The sequence below is a fragment of the Ictalurus punctatus genome, chromosome 3, assembly GCF_001660625.3.
Source record: "Ictalurus punctatus breed USDA103 chromosome 3, Coco_2.0, whole genome shotgun sequence".
Lineage (NCBI taxonomy): Eukaryota > Metazoa > Chordata > Actinopteri > Siluriformes > Ictaluridae > Ictalurus > Ictalurus punctatus.
The window spans coordinates 16,288,195-16,311,729 of record NC_030418.2 but is presented as its reverse complement, the minus strand read 5'-3'; the positions used below and the strand labels follow the sequence as shown (position 1 = coordinate 16,311,729).

The 23,535-nt window shown below is 38.0% G+C and overlaps 1 protein-coding gene across 1 annotated transcript; it reads left to right on the top strand.

Moving 5' to 3' along the window:
- The first annotated feature begins 19,473 nt into the window (after window positions 1–19,473).
- On the top strand, window positions 19,474–22,214 carry comtd1 (catechol-O-methyltransferase domain containing 1). The gene is given in 8 exon segments (XM_047154241.2): window positions 19,474–19,624; window positions 20,288–20,400; window positions 20,662–20,733; window positions 20,735–20,768; window positions 20,860–20,978; window positions 21,483–21,537; window positions 21,636–21,769; window positions 21,904–22,214. Coding segments are annotated over 8 exon segments (729 nt in total). The 5' UTR covers window positions 19,474–19,575; the 3' UTR covers window positions 22,057–22,214.
- Window positions 22,215–23,535: the final 1,321 nt, after the last annotated feature.

The window sequence follows — 23,535 nt, the reverse complement described above, 5'->3', positions numbered from 1 at the left end:
TCATAGCAAGAGACATATCTCTGTGACAGGTTTATAGGCAAGTAGCCGGTTCTATTTTAGGCCCCCCTCGTCCTCCCCCGCTTCACCCTACATCACATGAAATGAATGAGATTCAATTTTCTGATTTATCTGCAGAGCGATCAGATTTACCTTAGTATTCCCACACCCCCTACTCTTCCCCATGTAGAGCATGAGGTCACAGAGAGGACTTTGACAGGAGACTATGGGCCTCCGTTGTTTGGTTTTGTTTTGTTTTTTTCTTTTCGTTTCACACTGGAGAGTCATGAGTTCCTATGGCCTGGAGACACTTCCTCATATTTTGTAAGCCTAGAGACAACTGGCTTATTGTTTAGCTTGAAAAGGATACAGTGTTCCCAGTAATAGGAATTAGGGAGATGCTATGAGACTGAATCAGTAAGTAGTAGTAGATTCTCATGAACGCTAAGGCTACTATAACAATTTGAGCCATTACAAGAGCGAGCCGTGTTTGTCCGCGTCAAGTAAACCAATATGGAGTTCATTATGTTTATTTTGTATTTTTCTGAGAGTAGCTAATTATGGGTAGTATATAACTGCATAAAAATAAGTGTAAAATATTTCTCTTAACAGTGTCTGTATACTGATGTACTGTACCTGCATATTTAGTGATAAATGCTGCTAAGCAGATGCTGCCCTTGTTGCATTGTCTGCCATTGTTGTTTCAAATGTTCCAATTTTTAGGAATTCCAGAAGCAAAACTCAATCTGGTAAAAATGTGAAAAGAAAGAAGAAGAATTCAATTTTCAATTCAATTCGATTTTATTTGTATAGCGCTTTTAACAATGGACGTTGTCTCAAAGCAGCTTTACAGAAATAGATAAACACAGGATACAAATTTTAAGTGTGTGGATTAATCCCTATTGAGCGAGCCAGTAATGACGGTGGCAAGGAAAAACTCCCTAAGATGATATGAGGAAGAAACCTTAAGAGGGACCAGACTCAGAAGGGAACCCATCCACATCTGGGTAACAACAGATAGTGTGAAAGTAAAAGAAAGTCTGATTGTTGAACTAGTCCACTGTTCGCTAAAAGAAAAAGAGATAAAGAGAATGAGTATGTGTTCTTAGCATTTGTTTATGCAATACCATTTTTTAAATATAATACTGAATATTTTTCTTACAGATCCACTTTGTTTAATACTTTTGGCGCAAATTTTACTCCATTGCTCAACCACAGATGCAGAGAAGAGCACGGATTTGAGCCTGTGAGATTAAACTGACAACTGAAGAGGATAACATGCTGCTCACAAGGCAAAAAAGGCACGAGTGACTCATACTGTACCATTCAGTTAAACGTAAACATAAACACTCATACAGTCATCTGACAGCGGTTTTAATTAGAGGAACTAACAGAGTAAGACAAATGCATTTCTCCCAGGCAGTTTGAGTTATAGTTCCCAGCTGTCCAGATAAACTTAGGCCTATGGGCAGAATGTTCCACAGCGAGGAGAGCACAGGAAGAGCAGGAGATTACTGTGTCTTAACACCAAACTCCTCCCAAATGAAGATGACAGTGTGACGGGTGGAGGAGCAGACCACAGACAGGCAGTGCTTGGGGTACAGCCAGTACACAAACTTGCTCCAACACAGTTTGATCACAACTTTTCAATGTCAGTGAAGGCACACAGAGGACGTTTGCTGGAAGTGTGCATGATATTTGTTCGGGCAATACGCCTGGTGGTCTAATCACATTATTTGTTCTAATACTGAAAGAGAGATGTTGCTAGGTCAATTTCTTATGAAGAACAATGTCTACTAATATGAATAAAGAAATGTGCATTGTTCTTTTTGTACAATGTCAGTGGATTCTTGTTAGAGGGAACATTTTCTTTCGAATTTCAAAGCATCTCATAGATTTTTTCTTTGAGGAAACTACTTGGACACAAGAAGTAGGGTGTAAACAAAAAGTATCACAGAGTGTCACTTGAACCTTCCGTACTACTTTTCAGCTTAGGCCCCTGTGCATAAGGACTGTAAGGCTTGTTATTTTGAGAACATTTTCATGTGTAACCTTTGGTTATTTTACATTATAATGCTTATTTCCAGTACGCTAAAATGATTGTTACAATAGGTCAGGACAATAATAGTCCTGAAAGCAAAATAAACTCTGAAAGGCCAGCCATATGCTAATGCCCATGTTGCATTAGTGGTTTGTTTGAAAGGATGTAAAGGAAAGGACAACTTAGTCACACTTCCCTCCCTATGGCACTGGAATATATTAGCCGCCATTTTAAGGGCGTTTGAAATAATTACCTACTGGGGCCATGTGACACTTTCAATAAATTAACCGCCCTCCTTAAGTTTTAAAGGCAAATGCATATTGTAGCCATCACTAAATGTCTGCTCTCCCCTGGAGAAGAGATAATTTGCTGTAAGAAAGTGTTAGTGCAGTTCAGTAACTAGACCCAACAGCCCCATACAACTCAGCAAGCAAGGTGTCTGTGAAGGAAACTACAGAAATAAATTAGTTTGTTAACAGCAACACACATACCTTCACAATGAATAAATTCCACATCATCAAGCAGTAATCTAATTATGAATAATGAATGTGTCCTCCATGAATCATTTATGCACATTATTAGCTACATCAGAAACTAGGATTTGGGTAGATATCAATAACTTAAATGAACATTTTCTCAATTCTGCACAGTCATATTTTAAAACATAAACTGATTACGAGCCAAGCAAACTTAATAATGATCTGATAACTGACAAAATAAATAATGAGAGTGACTGTTTTTGAGGCACACCAATGGCCAATAATTCATCTTAATTAATCAAATTTATTGCTTAAGCAGCTGTGAGTACAGAAGAGATAATGGCATTGTTCAATAAAACATGCGTTCAATTGATTTGTTCGGTATGCGGCAAGTTATACATTATACAAGTGCACTATGACTGATAATTACTGAGTTACTGAATTAACTAAAGTGTACATTAAGATAAATAATAAAGTGATATAATCCAGTAAATCCATGGCAATCCTTTACTAACTTGTTTAAGCCAAAGAAACAGCGGTTAATACGTATATTAAGGCGAAACCTCTGTGCGAAACCTCGGACTCTTAAATGCAAAAGCCTACATCTTATTCATCATATTAATATCAATGTATATACACACACACTTCATACAGAAAGTCTGAAATAATGTCTGAATTACCATAACATAATTGTTGTTTATCTGTTCCTAAACTGAGCACCGTTTGTCACTGATCCACCCCTTATGGCAAAAACAGCTGCTACATTCAAAGATCCATTGAGTTTCCATGGAATAATTTTGGCCTATTAATGCTTCAGCTTTCCTCTTCCATACAACAGTCCCATTTAAACTACAGCCTGACATTATGCACAGCAGCAAAACAGCCTAGTGCTCCAACTCCAACTCCCATTTACATGGCACCCGAATAGGCCCTGCTCTAAACTAGGCCATCCATCTTCTCAGTGTAAATGCCAATCCACACTTCTGAGTACAGTATATATGCTGCACTGTGTTTTGATTGGCCACTCTATACCCAGGGGCACTTTTAATTGCACAGTATTTTCTGTAGGTGGGAGGTGAGCTGATAACTCCTCAATAATCAAGTAAAAGTGTCGACCCAAAGGGAGAGAAAGAGAGAGAGAGAGAGAGAGAGAGAGAGAGAGAGAGAGAGAGAGGTGTCACATAGGAGCAGTGGGTCAATATACACACATGTACACACACACACACACACACACACACACACACACACACACACACACACACTGCTCATCTTCCTCAGGGAGGCCTGACAATTACTCCCTCATGAGGATTCATGGAGCCACCCTTTTTCTCATTAACTATATTAAGAGGCCATTGCTCTGGCTGCTAAAGAGAGAAATGGGATATTTCCCCAGTGCCCCCCATACCCCCCCCCCCCCCCCCCCCCCCATCTGCAGCACACCGTTGCTAGCTGAGTTGGCCTCAGTGCTGCGAGATATGGCAGGAAGGCTAGGGGAAATGTAAAGCAGTCAGATGAGTTACAGCACCGATCCTAACTTCAAAGGCCAGCACGCACTGAGACTAGGAGGGCTGAAAGAGCTGGACAAGGAGGGTGCTATATCTGAAGCCCCAGCTGCTAGCAATAAGTCTTAGATGAGAAGTGCAAGTGGGCAGAAGGTGACTGACATCCTGAATGCAAATAGATCCACAGCTTCGGTTATATGGTACGAAAAAAAATTCACTACTAATTGTTTTGTGTCGTGGTTTAAATCTAACTGCTGGAAGCTTGATGAAATATTCAGCACTTAAAAGTTTTAAGCACCCTCAGTTTTCTAAATACTGTACACATGTTGCTATAGATGTTTATTATATGCAACTCTGCATTATTGAGTGACTACAAAAACATGTTAAATGTCCAAACATTACTTTTTGTATGTTAGTAAAAGAGATTAATGACGTCTGTCGAATTTGTGCGACAGTCTGAGTCTCCAGAAGAACTGTGGAAGATTCTCCAAAATGCTCTCACCAGTTCATTTCCTTATGAAACTGCATACCTGAGACTGCTGATGAATTTTTAAAACCAAAGGGTTGTCACACCAAATACTGATATTTTTTTATTGCTGTTTGTTTGTTTGTTTTTACTGTTAACTGCTCTTTATGTAGAAATGTAGAAATAGGCATATTTGCTTTACAGCCTTTCTATTCATGTACCTACGCTCTTTTGCACAGCACTGTCTATTCATAACTTTGGTATCTCTTTGTAAAAGGGGTATTGTGTTTTGCACCTCCCTGAAATATTTTCTAACAGATATATTTGGTTCTTTTTGTTGCATCCCATGGGATCCCAGTCCTGATGCACACCTCGGGTCTCAACCAGATCTCCATGTAAACCTTTCCGGCAAGCATTCTTAAAATGTGTATATCTGTATTTTTATCTATTTACAGCACATTTTCTGTTCATCCTGAATAATGACTTCCTGTTTGGTTACATCCATATTTTACATTCATGATAGCTTAGATTTAAAGATTTCGCATGTCATTTTAAAGGACATGATGTAATGTGAGGTTTTCACAACACATTTAACCAACACATTTCACAACTCTGGGTGCTCTAATGTATACAGGTGCATCTCAAAAAATGTAAATATCGTTGTAGAAGTAAATTGTTTTTCTGTAATTTAATTCAAAAATGGAACTTTCATATATTCTAGATTCATTACACATAAAGGGAAATATTTCAAGACTTTTTTGTTTTAATGTTGATATTTATGGCTTACAGCTCATGGAAATGAAAAAGAATTTATAATACAGAAATGTCGGCCTTCTGTTAATTTATGTGTAATTAATTCATTTATATATACCGCCTGTAGACCTGTAATTATGTATGTGTGTGCTTTTATATATATATATATATATATATATATATATATATATATATATATATATATATATATATATATATATATATATATATATATATAATGTAGGCTGACAGAGTTCTGCCAGTTTTGTATGCCCAGGGCAATAGTTGCAAGGGCCGTGTTTAAGTGTTAATTAATTTGTTGAGGGAAAAGATAATGGCATGTTATTTTTCTCAAGATAGGCTCAGGTGCAAATACTGTGTGAAGCAGCATGCATAGGGCATTCTGAGATACAGACTTTGGCTGATGAAACATCATAATTAACTGAGCAATTCATAGACTTGCATTAGGATATTAAGGATCAGGGTATTAATGAGTAATGAGTAAAGTGCTTTTGTGTGTGTGTGTGTGTGTGTGTGTGTGTGTGTGTGTGTGTGTGTGTGTGTGTGTGTGCGCGTGCTTATACCAGAGCTCCCAGTCAAAAATTGCCCATATGATCTTTCAGAAAGTAGAACATTTCAAACACACTAAACATGAATATAACAATTTATTTGATTAAGCAAGCGGTGTACTAAGAAAGCTTATATTTAGTATAACCGCACTGGGACATTTCATATCATTATGCTCGTCTGTGTTTGCCACATAAATTCCACATAAAGTTTCACTTCTAACGTCTATAGTTCTAAGTCATTACTACAGTTGAGTTAGCAACATCATCAGTGGGCATGGCAAGCGATACATTTTACATGAATATAATAAATGAATATAAGTGACGCAACAGAAAATCGTTATTGTCCTATCGTCTGGAGATTGCGAGTTCGAATCCTGATTATCCCACAGCCATCCGTGGCTGGGAGCCCAAGAGAGCAAAACTGGCCCCTCAGGGAGCTCCTATTAATTATAGCGACACTAGACAATCATGGACATCAGTGAGTGCATGCTTGCAAAAGTGGGTGAATAGCGCTTTCCTCCGAGTGTGTTAAGCTGCCCCTGACATTGCATGAGCAGTAGTTTGAAACGATGCAGTCGGTTGGCTTCAATGCTACTTCCAAGGCCTTCCCTTGTCTGGTATGTGATAGGGGAGAGCTGCCATGATTGGTGGGATTTGGCCATGACTATATTATATTATGGGGCGCACGGTGGCTTAGTGGTTAGCACGTTTGGGTAGGGGGTTCGATTCCCACCGTGGCCCTGTGTGTCCGGAGTTTGCATGTTCTCCCCGTGCTGCGGGGGCTTCCTCCGGTACTCCGGTCCCCCCCCCAGTCCAAAGACATGCATGGTAAGCTGATTGGCATGTCCAAAATGCCCGTAGTGTATGAATGGGTGTGTGAATGTGTATGTTAGTGTGCCCCGCCTTGTGCCCGATGCTCCCTAGGATAGGCTCCAGGTTTCCCCATGACCCTGCAAAAGGATTAAGTGGTATAGAAGATGGATGGATGGATATATTATATTATGGCAATCTTTACTTCTGACAGACTCTGGCTCTCTAAGATACTCTTTTTATACCCAATCATGTTACTGACCTGTTTCCAATTAATCTAATTATTTCCAAAATATTCCTCCGGCTGTTTCTTTTCAGTAGCACTTACTTTTCTGGCCTTTTGTTGCCTCTGTCCCAACTTTTTTGAGACATGTTGCGGCCATCAAATTAAAAATTACCTTGTTTTTTTTCTTAAAATGGTACATTTCCTCAGTTTAAACATTTGATGTGTTTTTTATGTTCTATTGTGAATAACATATGGGTTTATGAGATTTGCAAAACATTGCATTCTGTTTTTATTTACATTTATTTACATGTTACAACGCATCCCAACTTTTTTGGAATTGGGGTGGCCACGCCCTATTAACAAATTACCACCGTGTCACCTCAGAGGCTCTGTAGCACACACATACTGTACATTAGATGCAACTTTAGATGCTATGTTTTTTGGGGGGGTTTTCAAAAAAAAAAAAAAAAGACTAGCGCAGAAGCATTTTGAATAGAAAGTATTTGTTTTTGGAGTATCAGTTAGCACTGACAGCCTCATGATTGACATATTTGTTCTCACTACGGGCCTGTCACTTTTAAGCATTGCAGTGAGATACCGACAGACAGTGCTCAATCACAGAGCTGTTCAAAAGGAGAAACTCATTCCATTATACTGCACATAAACCTTCAAATGAATATGTAAACCTAAATCATTAATAATTACCACAAAAAACAAACAAGTTACCCATAATGTTCTATGTTTAAAGACAATTTCAGCCATGAAAAAAAGGCAAGGAAAGGAAATTCTTAGCTAGATGTAGTCACATTTCAGACTATAATTTGACTAACTTTACATCTCCCTTTAACGCACACACAAGTACTCGTCTACATCTCTGAGTCTACCACGATTAACATTCTAGTTCCATCATAACCAAAAAAAAAAAAAAAACAGATTTGCTGATGACAGCCTCACTCCACCCCTCAACCAGGGACACGTGTGTGTGTGTGTGTGTGTGTGTGTGTGTGTGTGTGTGTGTGTGTGTGTGTGTGTGTGTGTGTGAGTACTCTCAACAGCACGGAAGGAGAGCGGAGTAGAGCAGGGAGCTGCTGTGGAGGCAGACATGAAGCCTGTCAAGCAGCAGCTGTCAGCCGGTTCTTTCTGATGCCATCATCTCATCAGCAGGCCTGTCAGTCTCCCAGACAGACAGCTATCTAAGGTTCCACTGACAACGGCTAACATGGGGATGGGAGCAGATCCACACATCCCCCATTTACACCAACACACAACCTTACTTCTGTACAAAGCCCTAAAGCTGATAAACTTTTGGAAAGATGATATTGATCCAGCTGCCTCCACCTTCACTCCAGTACCCTGTGGTTTAGTTTTGGTAGGCAGTAGCAGTCGTCAAAGGAGCACGCTGAGTATAATAATGAAAACGAGTCATTTCAAGGTGTAATATAGTCTTTGTTGTCATAATATCAATCAGGATGAGTTGCCGATTAGAATACAGCCTTTAGCAATACATTTGTTTGCTCTATCAGCCAGACGCCAGAGACACGAGAGACTGATGCTCTTTTATTTCCTTTTGAGCGAGAGCTTGAGTGCTCCAACTGTCAAGATCTTGTTTCTGTTTTTCTTGCCCTGTCTAAGTACTGTCTATCAAGCAAACATATGGCTCTCCATATGCGAGGATGTCAGAGGTGTCTCGTTCCATGCTCCTCCTGACAGGTTTCTCTCTGTAGCTGACTTTATGAACTACAGTCTATAAGGAGCCACCCCCAATCCCCTGCCTGCATTATCTGATTTGTTATCTCTAAACATTGATGAGGTTTGCTTTCTGCCTGCATAAGTATATTTGTAATTTTCTTTTTCCAAACATCTCTTTCAGCAATATAACTAATCCGGGGAGCACGTCTGAGACGGTTTTACCGAGTGTGCATCATAAAACACATTGAATACTAAATTACGTTAAACAAATCCATGCTATAATAACCTGAAGCTAAAACAACGCAGATAAAGATGCAGTATTTGCCATAATAGATGTCCTAAAGCCCCGAGGGACTCTCTGCTAGTAATATAGCCTTATAAACAGACTACACGTGTGGCTAGCTTCATTGCTCCACTCTGGGATGCTAAGTGCTTAAGTAATATATTGCTTTCATAAGAGCATACAAGATGTATTTGCTTTTTTGGAAATATGCCTCCGATCCTTTGGGCAGTGTGATTAGGAATAAAATACTGAGAACATTACTTCTGAATAAATTCCAGTACTGACATAGCAAAAAAAATAATAATAATAATTTTTAAAAGAATAAAATAAAATAAATAAATAAAATGTTAGAGTTTTCTCCAGGAGATGTAGACTCGGGCCTGACAAAAGGGGTGAGTGGTTGAGGCATCTATTCCAAGAACAGTGTCCCCATAGCACACTAGCTAATGTATTACCTTTGGATTACTGTAATATCTATCTGATGTATGTGCGCTGAGCAAAGCACTGGGAACGAAGGCCTGAGCAGATGCAGGAAGTCTGATCCCCGGAGCCACATAAGTCCACTCGCTGGAGCCATGCAGTGTTCTCCACCTCCCCTCAGTGCTGAACCCAGGCAAAGTTAATACAGCGCAAGTGTGCTGGGCCAGCAGCGGCTCCACAGAGCTCCTGAGACCCACTACAGCCTGCAGGAGCTGATAAGTCAGGCAGCCATTCATGAGCCCAAATAAAGGCAGTAAAGTTGACTGGTGAGAATGCCGCACAGCCTGGGGTTGGCAGACTGTTCCTCTGAGGAGAAGCGCTGCGACACTCCTTGCAAACACACTTTCTCTCTCTCACACACACACACACACACACATACGACCCAGAGGATGCATCAACTTTATTCTCTCCCCGTCTCACGTGCACATACAAATATTTATTTTTTCTTGATTTTTCCCCCTATTTCTTTCAACTGAAAAGCACAACAAAAAAAATCACACCTCTCCCTCTCCCCATCTCATGCCAAAATAATCAATGGCTTCCCGAGCGGCCCGGCGGAGCTGACGAGCAAGTGAGGATACAGACATGGCTCCAGGGCACGGCTACAGATAATAAGTGAGGAACAGTCCTTGGGTATGTTTTACAGCTATCAAGACTCATCATATTTGACATGCATTGTGGTGTTTACAGAGTCCCAGTAAAACCTCCAGCTATACACTTAACAGGGTGAGGCGCACAAGTTCTGAAAACGTTCTGCAAGAGAAAATCCAACTACGCTCTTATGCGTGTCCCTTTTCTTATTCATGACGCTATTCTCAGTGTTAACACCTGTCAGCTGACTGACTTGTTCCCGGTGGCTTATGAAAAAAATCATGGCTATGTGGTTCAGAGTCAACACTCCTATCAATATAAATTCACCATGGTCTTCATGGAACATTAGTCGGATTTCTGTTTTCCCTACAAAGTCCTGTGCCTCAACCGCTGATACACACTGCAGAAAGGGAGGGGGTGAAGAAAAACACCAAAATGGTTCCTTTAAAGAATTATTTTTTTCACTCTTCTGAATAGCACAGCTGTAAATAGGCCATGAAACATTTATTTCAGAGCGTAGCTTTTTGGAATACAGTGTTGTGTCACAAAATAGATGTGTTATTCCATTCATAAATCATGCCACATCACAATTCACTAAAACCATTTTCAACGGATTGAACCTGTGCTTTCATTAATATTTCAGTCTAAAAATGAAGGGAAATTGTTAGGATGACCTTTTCTACAACATACACTAGTACTTAAAGCAGCTGCATTGTGCCTTCTCCCAAATTTAGAGAAATCATGGCGATAAAATACTTAGTTGCTGCAGTAATGTTAATATTATTAATGTATTCCAAAGTGATAATCCCCAACTGTCAAATCCCTAACATGTCAAAGACCTGCATTCTGGATAAGCACTTTGGCAGCATCTCCGCTCGGAGAAATGACGGCATTCTTGCTTTTTGAGATCATTCAACAAGACCGCCCAGACCTCCAGATAGGAAAGAATGAACGAGAAGATACGTTGCTTTACTGAAGTTTCTTCCTAGAAGTGGCCTTACATTAAAAAGAAAGGAAAGTTTGTGTTACATATGGCTGACTGGCTATTGAAGCCCATCTCAAACACACTGGAAGTTAATTATCTACACCACTCTGAGTTCATTCTGCTAATACAAGCTGCTCTTGACCTTATGCTTGTGCGTCTGGAGCAGATGAAAATAAGGCGTTTCTTTATTATTGGATTAACTCCAGATCTGACAAGTGTCTGAGTGTATAAACCTCCTCTTCTATATTCCAGCCCTCATCCTTAAACTAAAATACTTCGGACTCACATACAAATGCAAAAAGAGTCTGAGAAGACCCCCCTCCACCACCACCACCACCACCTCTCTCTCTCTCTCTATCTCTATCTCTCTATCGCGGTGTGTGTGTGTGTGTGTGCGTGTGTGTGTGTGTGTGCGTGTGTGTGTGTGTGTGTGTGTGTGTGTGTGTGTGTGTGTGTGTGTGTCCTGCCCTCTCTCTCTGTCTCTGTAAGCTTGAGGACTCACAGGCTTGATAATCGACTCAATTAAGTAGGTCCAATTGCCATAGCAAATTGATCCAAGTTATAACATTATCATTAGCGCTTCAAGTATGGCAATTATAGGACATTCACAAGCAGAGAAAAAAAAGAATAGGGAAGGAAAAATGAAGTGACTTTGCACAAAAGGACATCCATTTCAGACACACTGGGTGGTGTAAATAGCCCTGGTGTCAGCAGTATGGAGATAAAAGAACTGAAACATCCCATCACGTGTGTCAGCTTCTCTCTCCCTGTGGCTATGCTGCACAATCCATCAGTAGACAAATGAGTGCATGATTTTTTTTTTCTCATTTTCGACCAGTCACCTTAGCTGAATATCTGTGCATGAAATTCTGACTGTCAAATTCACACTAAATCACTTCAGCTATCGAAGAAGACGGAAAACTAGTGACAAATATTTTATGCTTACTATGTAGGTGGAAGTGTTTACATGTTCAAGTTTTAAAAATCTGCAACAAAATCAGACATTGTTTAGTAGGGAGATTTGTGTGTGTGTGTGTGTGTGTGTGTGTGTGTGTGTGTGTGTGTGTGTGTGTGTGTGTGTGTGTGTGTGTGTACTGTAGAGCTGTGACTGACAGGAACAGGCAGCCGTCAGTAGTGAGTGATATACACGCACTGCCACAGCACTGCCAAGCAGACAGCCTGAGATAGACACAACATAGCAGTGGAAAGCTTCCTTTCCTCCCTAATTGTTTCTGAAAAAATGACGTTTGTCTTTTTTGCACCTTGCTTCAGGTGTCAGTGCCTCTCAGATTAGAGGGCTTGCAATGGCATGATTGCCCCGCAGCACCTTATTTGATATTTTGAGGAGTGTCATTTCTTCGTGTGACTCCATGGAAATTGAAATCTGTGTTTATTTTCACACAAGGTTAATAGAAAAAGATGCCTAAGTGCACCTGCCAGTCTAATGTAAATTTTATGCAGACAAGTGCAGTGCAGCTGTACAGGAGAGGAGAGGTATAAAGGCAGGATAACAAACTGTATCATAAAACAGACGATCAAACTATTATAAAGCCAGCATTCCATCCTATTTCCAAAAATAAAATAAGCAGTTACTAATAAATTTCCATTTTCAGTGTTGAATAACAACAAGGTTTATTAAATTGTACTTCTATTTATTTTTATTTTTTTTAATAACACGGTATTTTTGGTAATCTTTTAAACATGTCTATAACATACTGCACAAAATGACTCTTAAGTATTTATACTCATAACATTACAATTATATATATATATATATATATATATATATATATATATATATATATATATATATATATATATATATTTTATTTATGCATGAAGCTCAACAAAAAGAGCTCTCAAACTGTAATGGTGTTATGGAACTGCAGATCAACTGTAGTCTAAACTGTGATATTCTGTAGACAACACTGCCACTTGGTGCAAAACAACAAGAAAAGCATTTTCTCTTCTCTTAAAGAGAACATTCTCCTCTGCCTCATCCTTCATATGAATATACATACATTCTTCTTGTACTATTCATCAATCAGATTTTATAGGCTTTTACACTTTTGGACATCTGGCAGTAGTTTAATGTTAATATAGGATCCCTGTCATAAATAATAATCTTTTTTTTTTTACAAATGAAATAAATCAAAGGTAAAAATATAATTTCTGAATGAAATCCTTGACATATTAATCAAGAAAAACAAGAACAAAGAGCATGACAGATATACATATGCATATAATACACACTAATGTAATTTAATTGCATTCTTATATTTGTTACTGTTTACGTAGGTAGTGTGATTATATGCAAAATAAACATTTTTTTTTTTAATTATAACAAGAAAAAACAAACAAAACATTTTTCCTCAGTGCTACAAAATCAGCTTAAAGAATATGTGCATTGTGTTTGTTCCTCTCTTAGGTATATGATTGAATTAGAATCTGCTTATGTTGCAAGCTGCTGAGGGGGGGGGAAATATGTATGAAATTTTCAAACCAGGTGAGAAAAACCAAACCGCAGAAAGCTTTTATAAAACATTTAAGTACTGTAAAAGTGAAAGCTGTTTAACAGTAATGCATAAGTATACACAACAGAATACATAGTGCTTTAACACAGAAAAATAATTTTCCATGTGACAATTTTAGTAGGATGAATGCTTTTTTGATGAACTTTATTTACCTTATATTCATGTCTACTTAGTTTATTTAGTAAGGATGCACATTATCCTGCATTATACATGCTCTAAAGACAAACCATAAACTTAATCCTACTCAAACTACCGAAGGAATCGAAAACATGTCAAGTTGTCTGAAGGAGACGTAAGACTCTAACCACTGTTTTCTGATACACACTGATATGCAGATTAAATTCATATAAACTATCAGAGATGAACACTTTTCAAAATCAATCATTTATATGTATATAATAAAAAAAGAGATAATTATTTATTTTACAACTTGCTCGTCTAGGTTTATCGTAGACTATATGAGTGTGGCACCTTGACAGGCAACAGTCAATGCCAAACCAAGCAGGATTAGGTATTAGAAAGGAAGACATGCTCCACAGATGGCAAGATCACGTCTTCAGGCCTTAAAGAGGTCTGTAAAGGAACACATGGACCAGACCATATCTATACAATGTGCCACTGAACACTAGCTACTTGGAACAAAGAGCAGAAACAATTAGCGTCACATAAGCAGCCCGGAGCAGCAAGGAAGAAGAGGGAGAGAGGATGTGAAAACACAGCATCTTATTTTCACCCAGCGGACGTGAGCGACACACACACACATACAGTGGCAGCTCCATCTCCCCCTTCCCCCTCATCATCATAGGAGGCACGGGCAAGTTTTAGAGACAGCAGCAGTCACGGCTCATTTCACTGATACCTACGTGTGGGCAGGGGGATTTGTTTGCATCCGCGCATACCTAATTAGAGAAGCGGTGAAGGAAGTGTGCCGCTCCTCCGAGAGTGCCCCACCATCCCACCTCCAACAGTGGGAATATTTTTCTGACATCCCGCTCCTGCTTTCGCACACAGACTCACACTCAGACGAACTCTGAGTCGCGCACACACAGTCTTAGCTTGTTTTGGACTGCGAGTAATGAGACGGAGTAAACAACTTTTCATGGAGGTGCACACACTTTGGAGACTGACAGCAAGAACTTCACTGCTGTATGTGGGAGGCTGATCCACAAGCAGGATTGTATCTGTGGGCAATATTACATTGTGCTAATAAATTAAAGGCACTTTAGGAAGAGTCTTCAGTTTAGCAAAGACAGTAAAATTGTGATCAAATCTGTAAACAGATGAATTATTTAGAGCAGTCATTAGGTGGAACTGGGAAGTGAATAAAACCCTGAGAAATCCTCATTATTTACCATGCATGCAACAGATAGGCCTTGTCCATTAGAGGGCAGTAGAATGCAATATAGCTCACGACTTATAAAGATTCCAAGCACACATCAATAGTCCGAGCTCCAAATTCAGGTCTGTAGACTACATTTGTCCTGCCAGAAGAAATCTACTCTGACAGCAGTGGGTTTTCTGTGGCACAGAACAACCACAAATTACGCAGTGTGTAGTTTATTTTTTGGTAGTTTGATGGCATTGGATCCTGACAGAGATGATGATCTATACACATCTGTTCAACAAGAGAAAATCAGTCCAGAGTCATTGTAATTCTTCTGCTGTTATTATACATTATTTATTCTGCACCCTGATTTTAAAAAAAGAATCCCAGAAGAACTTTACAGATATTTTTTAGCTCTGTTGGTAATCTACAAAGCATTCCATTCATCAGTCATACTTTGATTAGATTTTGGGATGAAATTATTGGATTAATGGGATATGATGAAATGGCATTAAGTATGTAAGGAATGAAACGTGTCAGAATGTGCTGTTATAGGAAAATAATTAAAGACTTTACTTATAACAGCATGTCTGCAGTGTTTAATTCCTCTTATACCACAGCAATTACGATGCCAATTACAATGCCAACAATATTAATTTATCAGTGAACAATATGTCATACTTTTGAACTGTTATTTAGTTATAGTTACATTTAACATTATGGAATGTCCAGGAACCAAAATAAGACAACACTTTGTAAATCCTAGGTGGGAAACTCCAGAAACAAATTAGTTCATTTTATTGCTTACAATAAAGCAGCTTAATGACGTTAATAACACAAAAAACGTGTCTCTTTCTTGACTGTACTGTACATTTCTTTCAGTATTACTGTAAGTTTTGATATATGTATATGTATATATATATATATATATATATATATATATATATATATATAGAGAGAGAGAGAGAGAGAGAGAGAGAGAGAGAGAGAGAGAGAGAGAGAGAGAGAGAGAGAGTCATGTGAAAGAATAAGTACACCCAATGGAAATTGTTGGCTTTTTTGACATATTTGGACAAGCAAAAATTTTATCATCTTTGACACAGTGCCTATAAATGAACTTGATGAAGAAAACCACAAGGAAAATTTGCTTTTCAATCATTTATTCAACAGAAATATTGATATATGTTATATTCTTCTGTGGCCTCAGAAGCTATTATTGCCCCCTGTAGTAGGAATAACTTCTTGTATGTTTTGCATCACTGTCCAGCAGGCTTGTAGGATTTTTTGACCACTCCTCCATGCAATATTCTTTCAGTTGCAAGATGTTTGAGGGTTTTCTTGCATGTACTGCCCATTTAAAATCCTCCCATAACATTTCAATGGGATTCAAATCCAGACTTTGACTAGGCCTTTCCATGACCCTCCATTTCTTATTTCTCAGCCATTTCTTGGTGGATTTGCTAGTGTACTTAGGATCATTATCCTGTTAAAATGTTCACTTTTGGTTCAACTTCAACTTTTGGACAGATGGCCTCAGATTATCTTCAAGCACTCTTAGATATGATGCAGAATTCATAGTTGAATCAATGGCAAGCTGTCCAGTCCCTGAGGCAGCAAAGCAACACCAAACCATAACATTTCCACCACCGTGCTTCACAGTTGGTATGAGGTGCTTCTCCTGAAAAGCTGTCTTTGGTCCGTGCCAAACATGCCTGCTGTTACTGTGGCCAAACAACTCGGTCTTTGAGTCGTCTGTCCAGAGCACATTATTCCAAAAGGCCTGGTCTTTGCTTACATGCTCATTGGCAAACTGTAGTCTAGCAAAGACTTTTTCCTGGCACGCTTCCCATGCAGGTCAAATTTATGCAATCTCTTTCTGATTGTAGAAGCATGCACTTTGACACCAACAGTTGCAAAACTTTCTAGCATATCCTGTGATGAAATCTGGGGTTCTTGGAGGTTTTTTTGCACCAGACGGTCTGCTTTTGAGCTGAATTTGCTGGGACGGACAGTCCTGGACAATTGGCAGTCATTTGAAATCTGCGCCATTTCTACATGATTTTCTTTACAGTGGAATGATGTATTTCAAATAATTTGGAGATCTTTTTAAATCCCTTGCCAGACTCATAGGCATCCACATCCACACACTCTTTAGATCATGATGACACCACACACCTCAGTAACAAAAGGAACACCAGACACTAGATATGAGAGGGGTGTAAACAGGCTTGGGGAGTAAATGAATACATGTAACAGCATTACATAATGCAGATACAAAAAACTGGTAACTGTAATTCGTTACAGCTACGTCAAAAATCAAAGCAATCTTTCAAACCAAAGAAATGAATCTTTTGATATAACACAATACAGACAGCTGCTTGATTATAGTTCTGGTTCTCTCTTGCAAGTCGTGGCTCACATGAGCGACCTCCTGGTGCATGCCCAAATAAATTTTGTGCAAAGTTAATGTTGGTAGAAATGAACACAAATTGTTCTCTGAAATGATTTTGTAATGCATCAAGGACAGTGCTCTTTGTTTATTTTATTATATTAAAACAAAGCTAAACATTGAACATGAATTTAAGCTCTAAAATAAGCTCTAAATAAAAGTATTTCAGATTATATTGCATTTCTCTTGACTTTATTTACATATGTGACCTTGAAGTAATCCAAAACTACTTTTATATTGTGGTACTTGGATTACGTTAGTGATTACATTTTTTATGAAGTAATTTGTAACTGTAACAGAACACATTTTTAAAGTAACCCTCCCAACCCTGGGTATAAATAAGACAGGTTCCACCTGCACTCCCTAAGCAGGTACTGAGCTTCTAAAGTGTAGCTCAAAGCCTTAATCACTGAGCTCCCTCTTTCTTCAACTAACTTGCACTGATTCAACCACCTGTATAGTTGAATTAACTCACACTAAAATATATATTTCAGTGCTTTACCAAACAAAGGTGTTTACTAGCATATAAACCGTATAAAGGGGTTTGTGTTCACCTAAAATATTCACTAAAATAAAGGACACAAATAAGATCCACTAATTTGCAGATGTCAGATAGAACATTTACTATTCTTAGTCCAACATAAAACACTGGATATCCCACTAGGCATTGTGCTTTCTGATATTTAATTTCTGCACTGCTCTAAATGCCCAATCATTTCCAGTACAATCATGTAAAATAATAAAATAGTCGATATACAGCTTTTTCTACAGTGAATCTTTGCCATATTAGCAATTACATAACAGTTAGTTCCACTCAACTAATTTGATTGGATGAGTGGCGTTCCAAGGCTGCTAATATTTAGTATGGAACGTTTCAGAGTTAGTGACATCATCAGCGGACATGTCAAACAATATATTTTTCATGAATATAACTTCTGACTTAAAATATGAAAGCACATCAGAAGCAGATGAAAAGGAAGAAGGGAAACCAATTTCACCAAAAGCACCTTTAATGGGAATGTACAAATCATTGTGAGCTAGCTAGTCAGCCATCAGTGAGTGCAGCTTCCTTGGTATCTATGTCTGTTTGCAGAGCAAAAAGAAACTAATTATTTGACCATATCGTGTCCAAAATATCAGTTACTCGATATTAATTTCTTATTTATAAAACTGTTGTATAAATGGCATGTGATATTTCTTAATTATGCAATTTGTTGTTAAATAACATGTTCTTCAATCCATAATTATTAGACTTAGATACACGAGTCCTTTTGAATCAGTTGTTCCTATAGAAACAATGATCTGTCAGATTAGATTGATATAAACCTGTGATTTATTGTCAGAGCAGTGATGTTATAGAAAATTAATCAGCGCCTTCTGACCAATCAGATTCACCTTATCATTGCCCTATCATCAGATTTGCCCTATAATCCAGAGATCACAAATTTGAATCTCAATGATGCCACAGCCATCCATGCCCGGGAGCCCAATAGAGCAAAACTGGCCGTGTGTTCAGGGAGGGAGGGGTGGCGTACTCTCGCTTTCCTATCAATCACAGTAGTACTAGCCAATCACAAGTATCTGTGAGCTCATGCATGCAGAAATGAGTAGATAGCGCTTCCGAGTATGTTACGCTGCCCCCTGACGTTGCATAAGCAGCAGTTTGAAAACGTGCCGTCAGCTGGCTTCACCCTGCCTGGTTGGTATAAATTGGGGGGGGGGGGGGGGGGGGGGGGTCTTTGATGTGATGTAAGTAAGTGTAATGTTTGCACTGATTTCAGCTCCATCTAGTACTGCTGGCAACACTGCTGGTTTTTACCCACTCAGTCATAACAGGGCCTCAGTCCTGGAATGTCCTAAATGTCTCTCATATAGAAATAACACATGCACTGGAATGCCCAAAATGACTAAATGTAATGTAAAGGTTAATGTATAAACTGTGGAAAGTCTTAATCAGTATCGAGCATGGTGTACTTATTTAGCACTCTAACAGCACACACACGACAGCGCTGCAACAATTGCAATAATAAGTGCCACTGTTATCCATTATAACAGTTCAGCTGCTTGTATACACAAGTTTATTTGTCTGTTTGATGGAATATTATGAATCTGAATAGTTCCTGACAATTATTTCAGCATCACCAAAAATTATTCCAATATTATGCAGTTTCATCAAAAGTAAACACTGAAGAAATCAGAAGATCCTGTTTACCCTGAGTAGAATAAACATACAATGGACTTTCCCTCCTGTGTATGTGTGTGTGTGTGTGTGTGTGTGTGTGTGTGTGTGTGTGTGTGTGTGTGTGTGTGTGTGTGTGTGTGTGCGCGCACGCACGCACTGACTTAAATAACACATGAACTTGAGCACCTGCTGAACACACTGAAAGAGCCATCACAATGATTTTCAGGATTATTTTCTCTGTTTTTCTTTTTCTAGCACTGTCAGGTAAAGTACTTTCACATGATAATTAGAACAGGCATACATCTAATTCTTTTAACTAAATTTTTGATAACTTCAGGACATTTACAATTGCAGTTGTATACCGTATACAGTATGAACTTGTCTATTACAGACTTACAACAAATGCAACAATTAAAAAGATTTACTAGGCCCATACCATGTCACTAAAAATACATCCGTATATGTCATTGTGTTGTGAGTAAATTTACGATATTCAATTAATTATAATTCAATAAAACATTAACATAAAGAGTATAGTATTGCAAATGGAGGTATTTTATTATGTTATTTTCTTTATATTACCAAGAACCTGCCAGTCATTTTCAGTGAAATTTAGTTACACTGTTTTGGTTTTGCACTAAAATATTTGACCAGTGGCATTTGCACTACATATTTTGCTGGCTCATACTCAAAACTTAATTGACTGTGAAGTAATAACGTGTTACCCATGAGGGTGTGTAATCATAAGAGATAAGAGATTATTTGGGGAAAATGGTATTTTTTAAAAATTTTTGAATTACAGATTATTCCAACCAAATCACTGGCAAATATTATCTGACTATTCATTTTCATATTTAGGCTCTTGCAAAAAGGTGGGTAGTATTAATTTCTCCAGCTATAATTAATTGAACTTTATTGTGTCTTAAGGTGCTGGAACAATAAGTCTTATCGGGAAGAGTCACAAAGGAGACAATCCTCTGCTCAATTATGTGGTGAATAACTCTTTAAGGGAGCATCCAGTCCTTACTAAACTGCGCCTGGTACATGCACTCACAAGCATATACTCCAACCACATCTTTCTCATTCACAAATCCGACAAAATAACAAAAAAAATCACTAAGATAAAAATTATTAAGGCAGATGTACAGTACATACATGCTTAATTATACAAGCCTATTTTATATTCCAGACACTAGAGGTCAGTAAAATCTAGCATATGAACAAAAGATGGCTAACAAAACATTGATAAAAAACCCCGTCTGAATCTATAATGCATGCTAAAGTATATTTCTAATTCACAGAGAACAATGGAAGATTCAAGGAACAGTATGATGGTGGCTCCAGAACAAGCTCAGTTCATGGCTAATCTAATAAAAACTTATTAAAGGCAACAAAACCATTGAAGTAGGTGAGAATGCAAGTTCTATTAAGATGTCTGTACATTCCAGTGAAGAACAGATGCATGTCTCTGAAAAAGTGATTGTGCTTTCTTGTCTCAGGCATGTATACAGGATACAACACTTTGAGTATGGCTTTGACCATTCCTGAGGATGGCCGAGTGGTGGCCTGTGAAATCAGTGATGATTATATGCAGATAGCCAAGCCATTCTTTAAAGAGGTTTGTAAACATAAGCTAAATAAATCTACTAAGTATGTTTTAAATAGTCAATTCAAAATATCAGTTAAAAATGCATAAAGGGTCTGCCAAAGAAAGACTAGACGGGTTTAAAGGAGAACATCACTTCATCCCTTTTTTTTTCTTTTTTTTTGCATATATTCAAGGACTTCTTGCTCTATTTAAGAGAACTGCAAGGTAGCTAGCTACATTTTAAAGATTGATTTGCTCCAATCCCCCGGTGGATGGACAGCATGTAGCCTAATTACCTGGAAATTGAGGAGACGTAGAAATGTCTATCAGAGATGAGAGAATGCTGACTGAAGTAGTTGTTGATGTCAGCTTCGGTGTCAGTGTCGACACAGCTTGCAAAGTCAAGCATCACAGTACTTTGCTTTATCTGTGTTTTTGTATCCCAAGGGCAGAAGGGCAGTTACTGCACCACACACCATGACACAATTCAAGAGCAGAAATGATCAGTGCAATTCTTTTTTTCTTTTTTTTTAGGCTGGAGTAGAAAAGAAAATTGACATCCGCCAACAAATTGCACTTAAAACCTTGGGTAATGTTGATATATTTTAGCTTTATACATTCAATCTCTTTCAATGTAAGTTGATATCTATATACCTACAACTTGTCAGTGTTTTGGCCTCTTTACAGATGAACTCCTTGAGGCTGGTGAAGCTGAAACCTATGACTTTGTATTCATTGATGCAGACAAGACAAACAATGAAAATTACTATGAGAAATCCCTCCAGCTTATTCGTAAAGGTGGCATAATAGCTATTGATAATGTAAGTATGACAGATTAATAACTGTGGGTACCTGGAAATGTTTTATATAACCACATATTTAACAAGCCATCACAGATAAACATGTCATCACTGAGATGGCACACATTCTGATCTGGCATCGCTGCACTCCTCAGGTCCTTTGGGGAGGGAAAGTCATAAATCCTGACAAGGATGATGTCATCTCCCAGACCACTGACCGGCTGAATAAGAAACTCCACAAAGACCAGCGAGTGGATCTGAGCATGCTCACTGTGGGTGACGGTTTAACACTGGCTATTAAATTATAATCCTTTCCTAAATAGCCCTTGTATAATTGATATTGATAAATAAATACAAGTTAATCATATATTATGTGATTGTTTATTAAAGGCATAGATATTATTCAACTCACTGATCTCTTTTACTTCCTGTCTTGAGAAATGTTGAATAAATTGAAAAATTCAGAGTCTGTTTACACCCTATTTTTTGAACACAGATTTCTTAAACACAATCTGAGTGAATTTTGTAGCCCACTACAGTATAATTGTAGCTGGATGTCTGTATAATAAAGTATTGAAGAGTAACAGAGTTCACATACTTCCATTTCCTTCTTATGGACATATTTGAAGGACTGACAAAAGCCTTCATGGGTAGGACTAGCAGCCAGTGCACTAGATTCCACTATGTGGCTAATTGCTTACTTCAAACTGATGTATGGATTATGCCATTATCCAACATTAAATTACATCATTTAGCTTTTAAAAGTAGATCATGACAGCCAAATAAATCTAATTCATTGCGGCAATGTCTATTATACATAGTGCATTATTTTAGTTTCAACTCTCACTTTACCTCATTAAATATTGCACTCTATGTTTTTACCAATTTTGTAGAAATCTGGACGGTGTCAGAAATGCACATCTAATAGTATAAGTTTAATTTCATCAGATAAAAATACGTTGCTTTCCTTAATTTGACGTTATTTGTTTTTAACAGTGCAGCAACCCACCAGCATACTTTGGCAAAAGTATCAGAAAGTTTTTAGATTATAAATGTAATAATGGAGCCCAAAACAAAAGAGAGAGGAAAGAGAAATAATTGGACAGGGCAAAGCTTCCATAATTACTGTAGATGTATAAATGTCATAAATTGTATATTACATTATTCTGGTCCTTCTGGTAACTCTGGTATTTCCCTCCTCGTCAACAATAATGCCAAAATAGTGCAGTGGGTGCAACAATTATTTGTTGCTGTGTGAGTGACACATTCCTTGTTTTCTCCTTGTTCAACAGGCCATTAACAGGGTACTATATTACTGACTGTTTCTAAAATATTAAGAATATGGATGGACATGCAATTATTTTGTTCGGAAAGGTAATGTGAATAGTACCTAAATATAAACCCTGTACATAGGCCATAATGACAAATGCTACTTAATATGACAAAAACAAACATATGCTACTTTTGACTCAATGTAGAGATTTTTACTTTGCTGGATTCCTAAGTTGATTGTACGTGCAGTTTGAATCCAATTGGAAAAAGAAAGCACTGATTCTTTACTTTTACATTAGTCAGTGTTACTGTTTTTATTTTGGACACCTGGTTATAAAAATGGTTCATCAATATTTCTTTGTGGTTATATTCTTACTCCAAGATGATGTCCAGGTATTTCTACTGTAAAACCTCAACAGAAACAATATGCCCAGAGGAATATTATTTTGAGTTGTGTTCATAATGAATATTACAAAACTGGGGGGAAACATGGCTTTTACCCATTACAGATTATG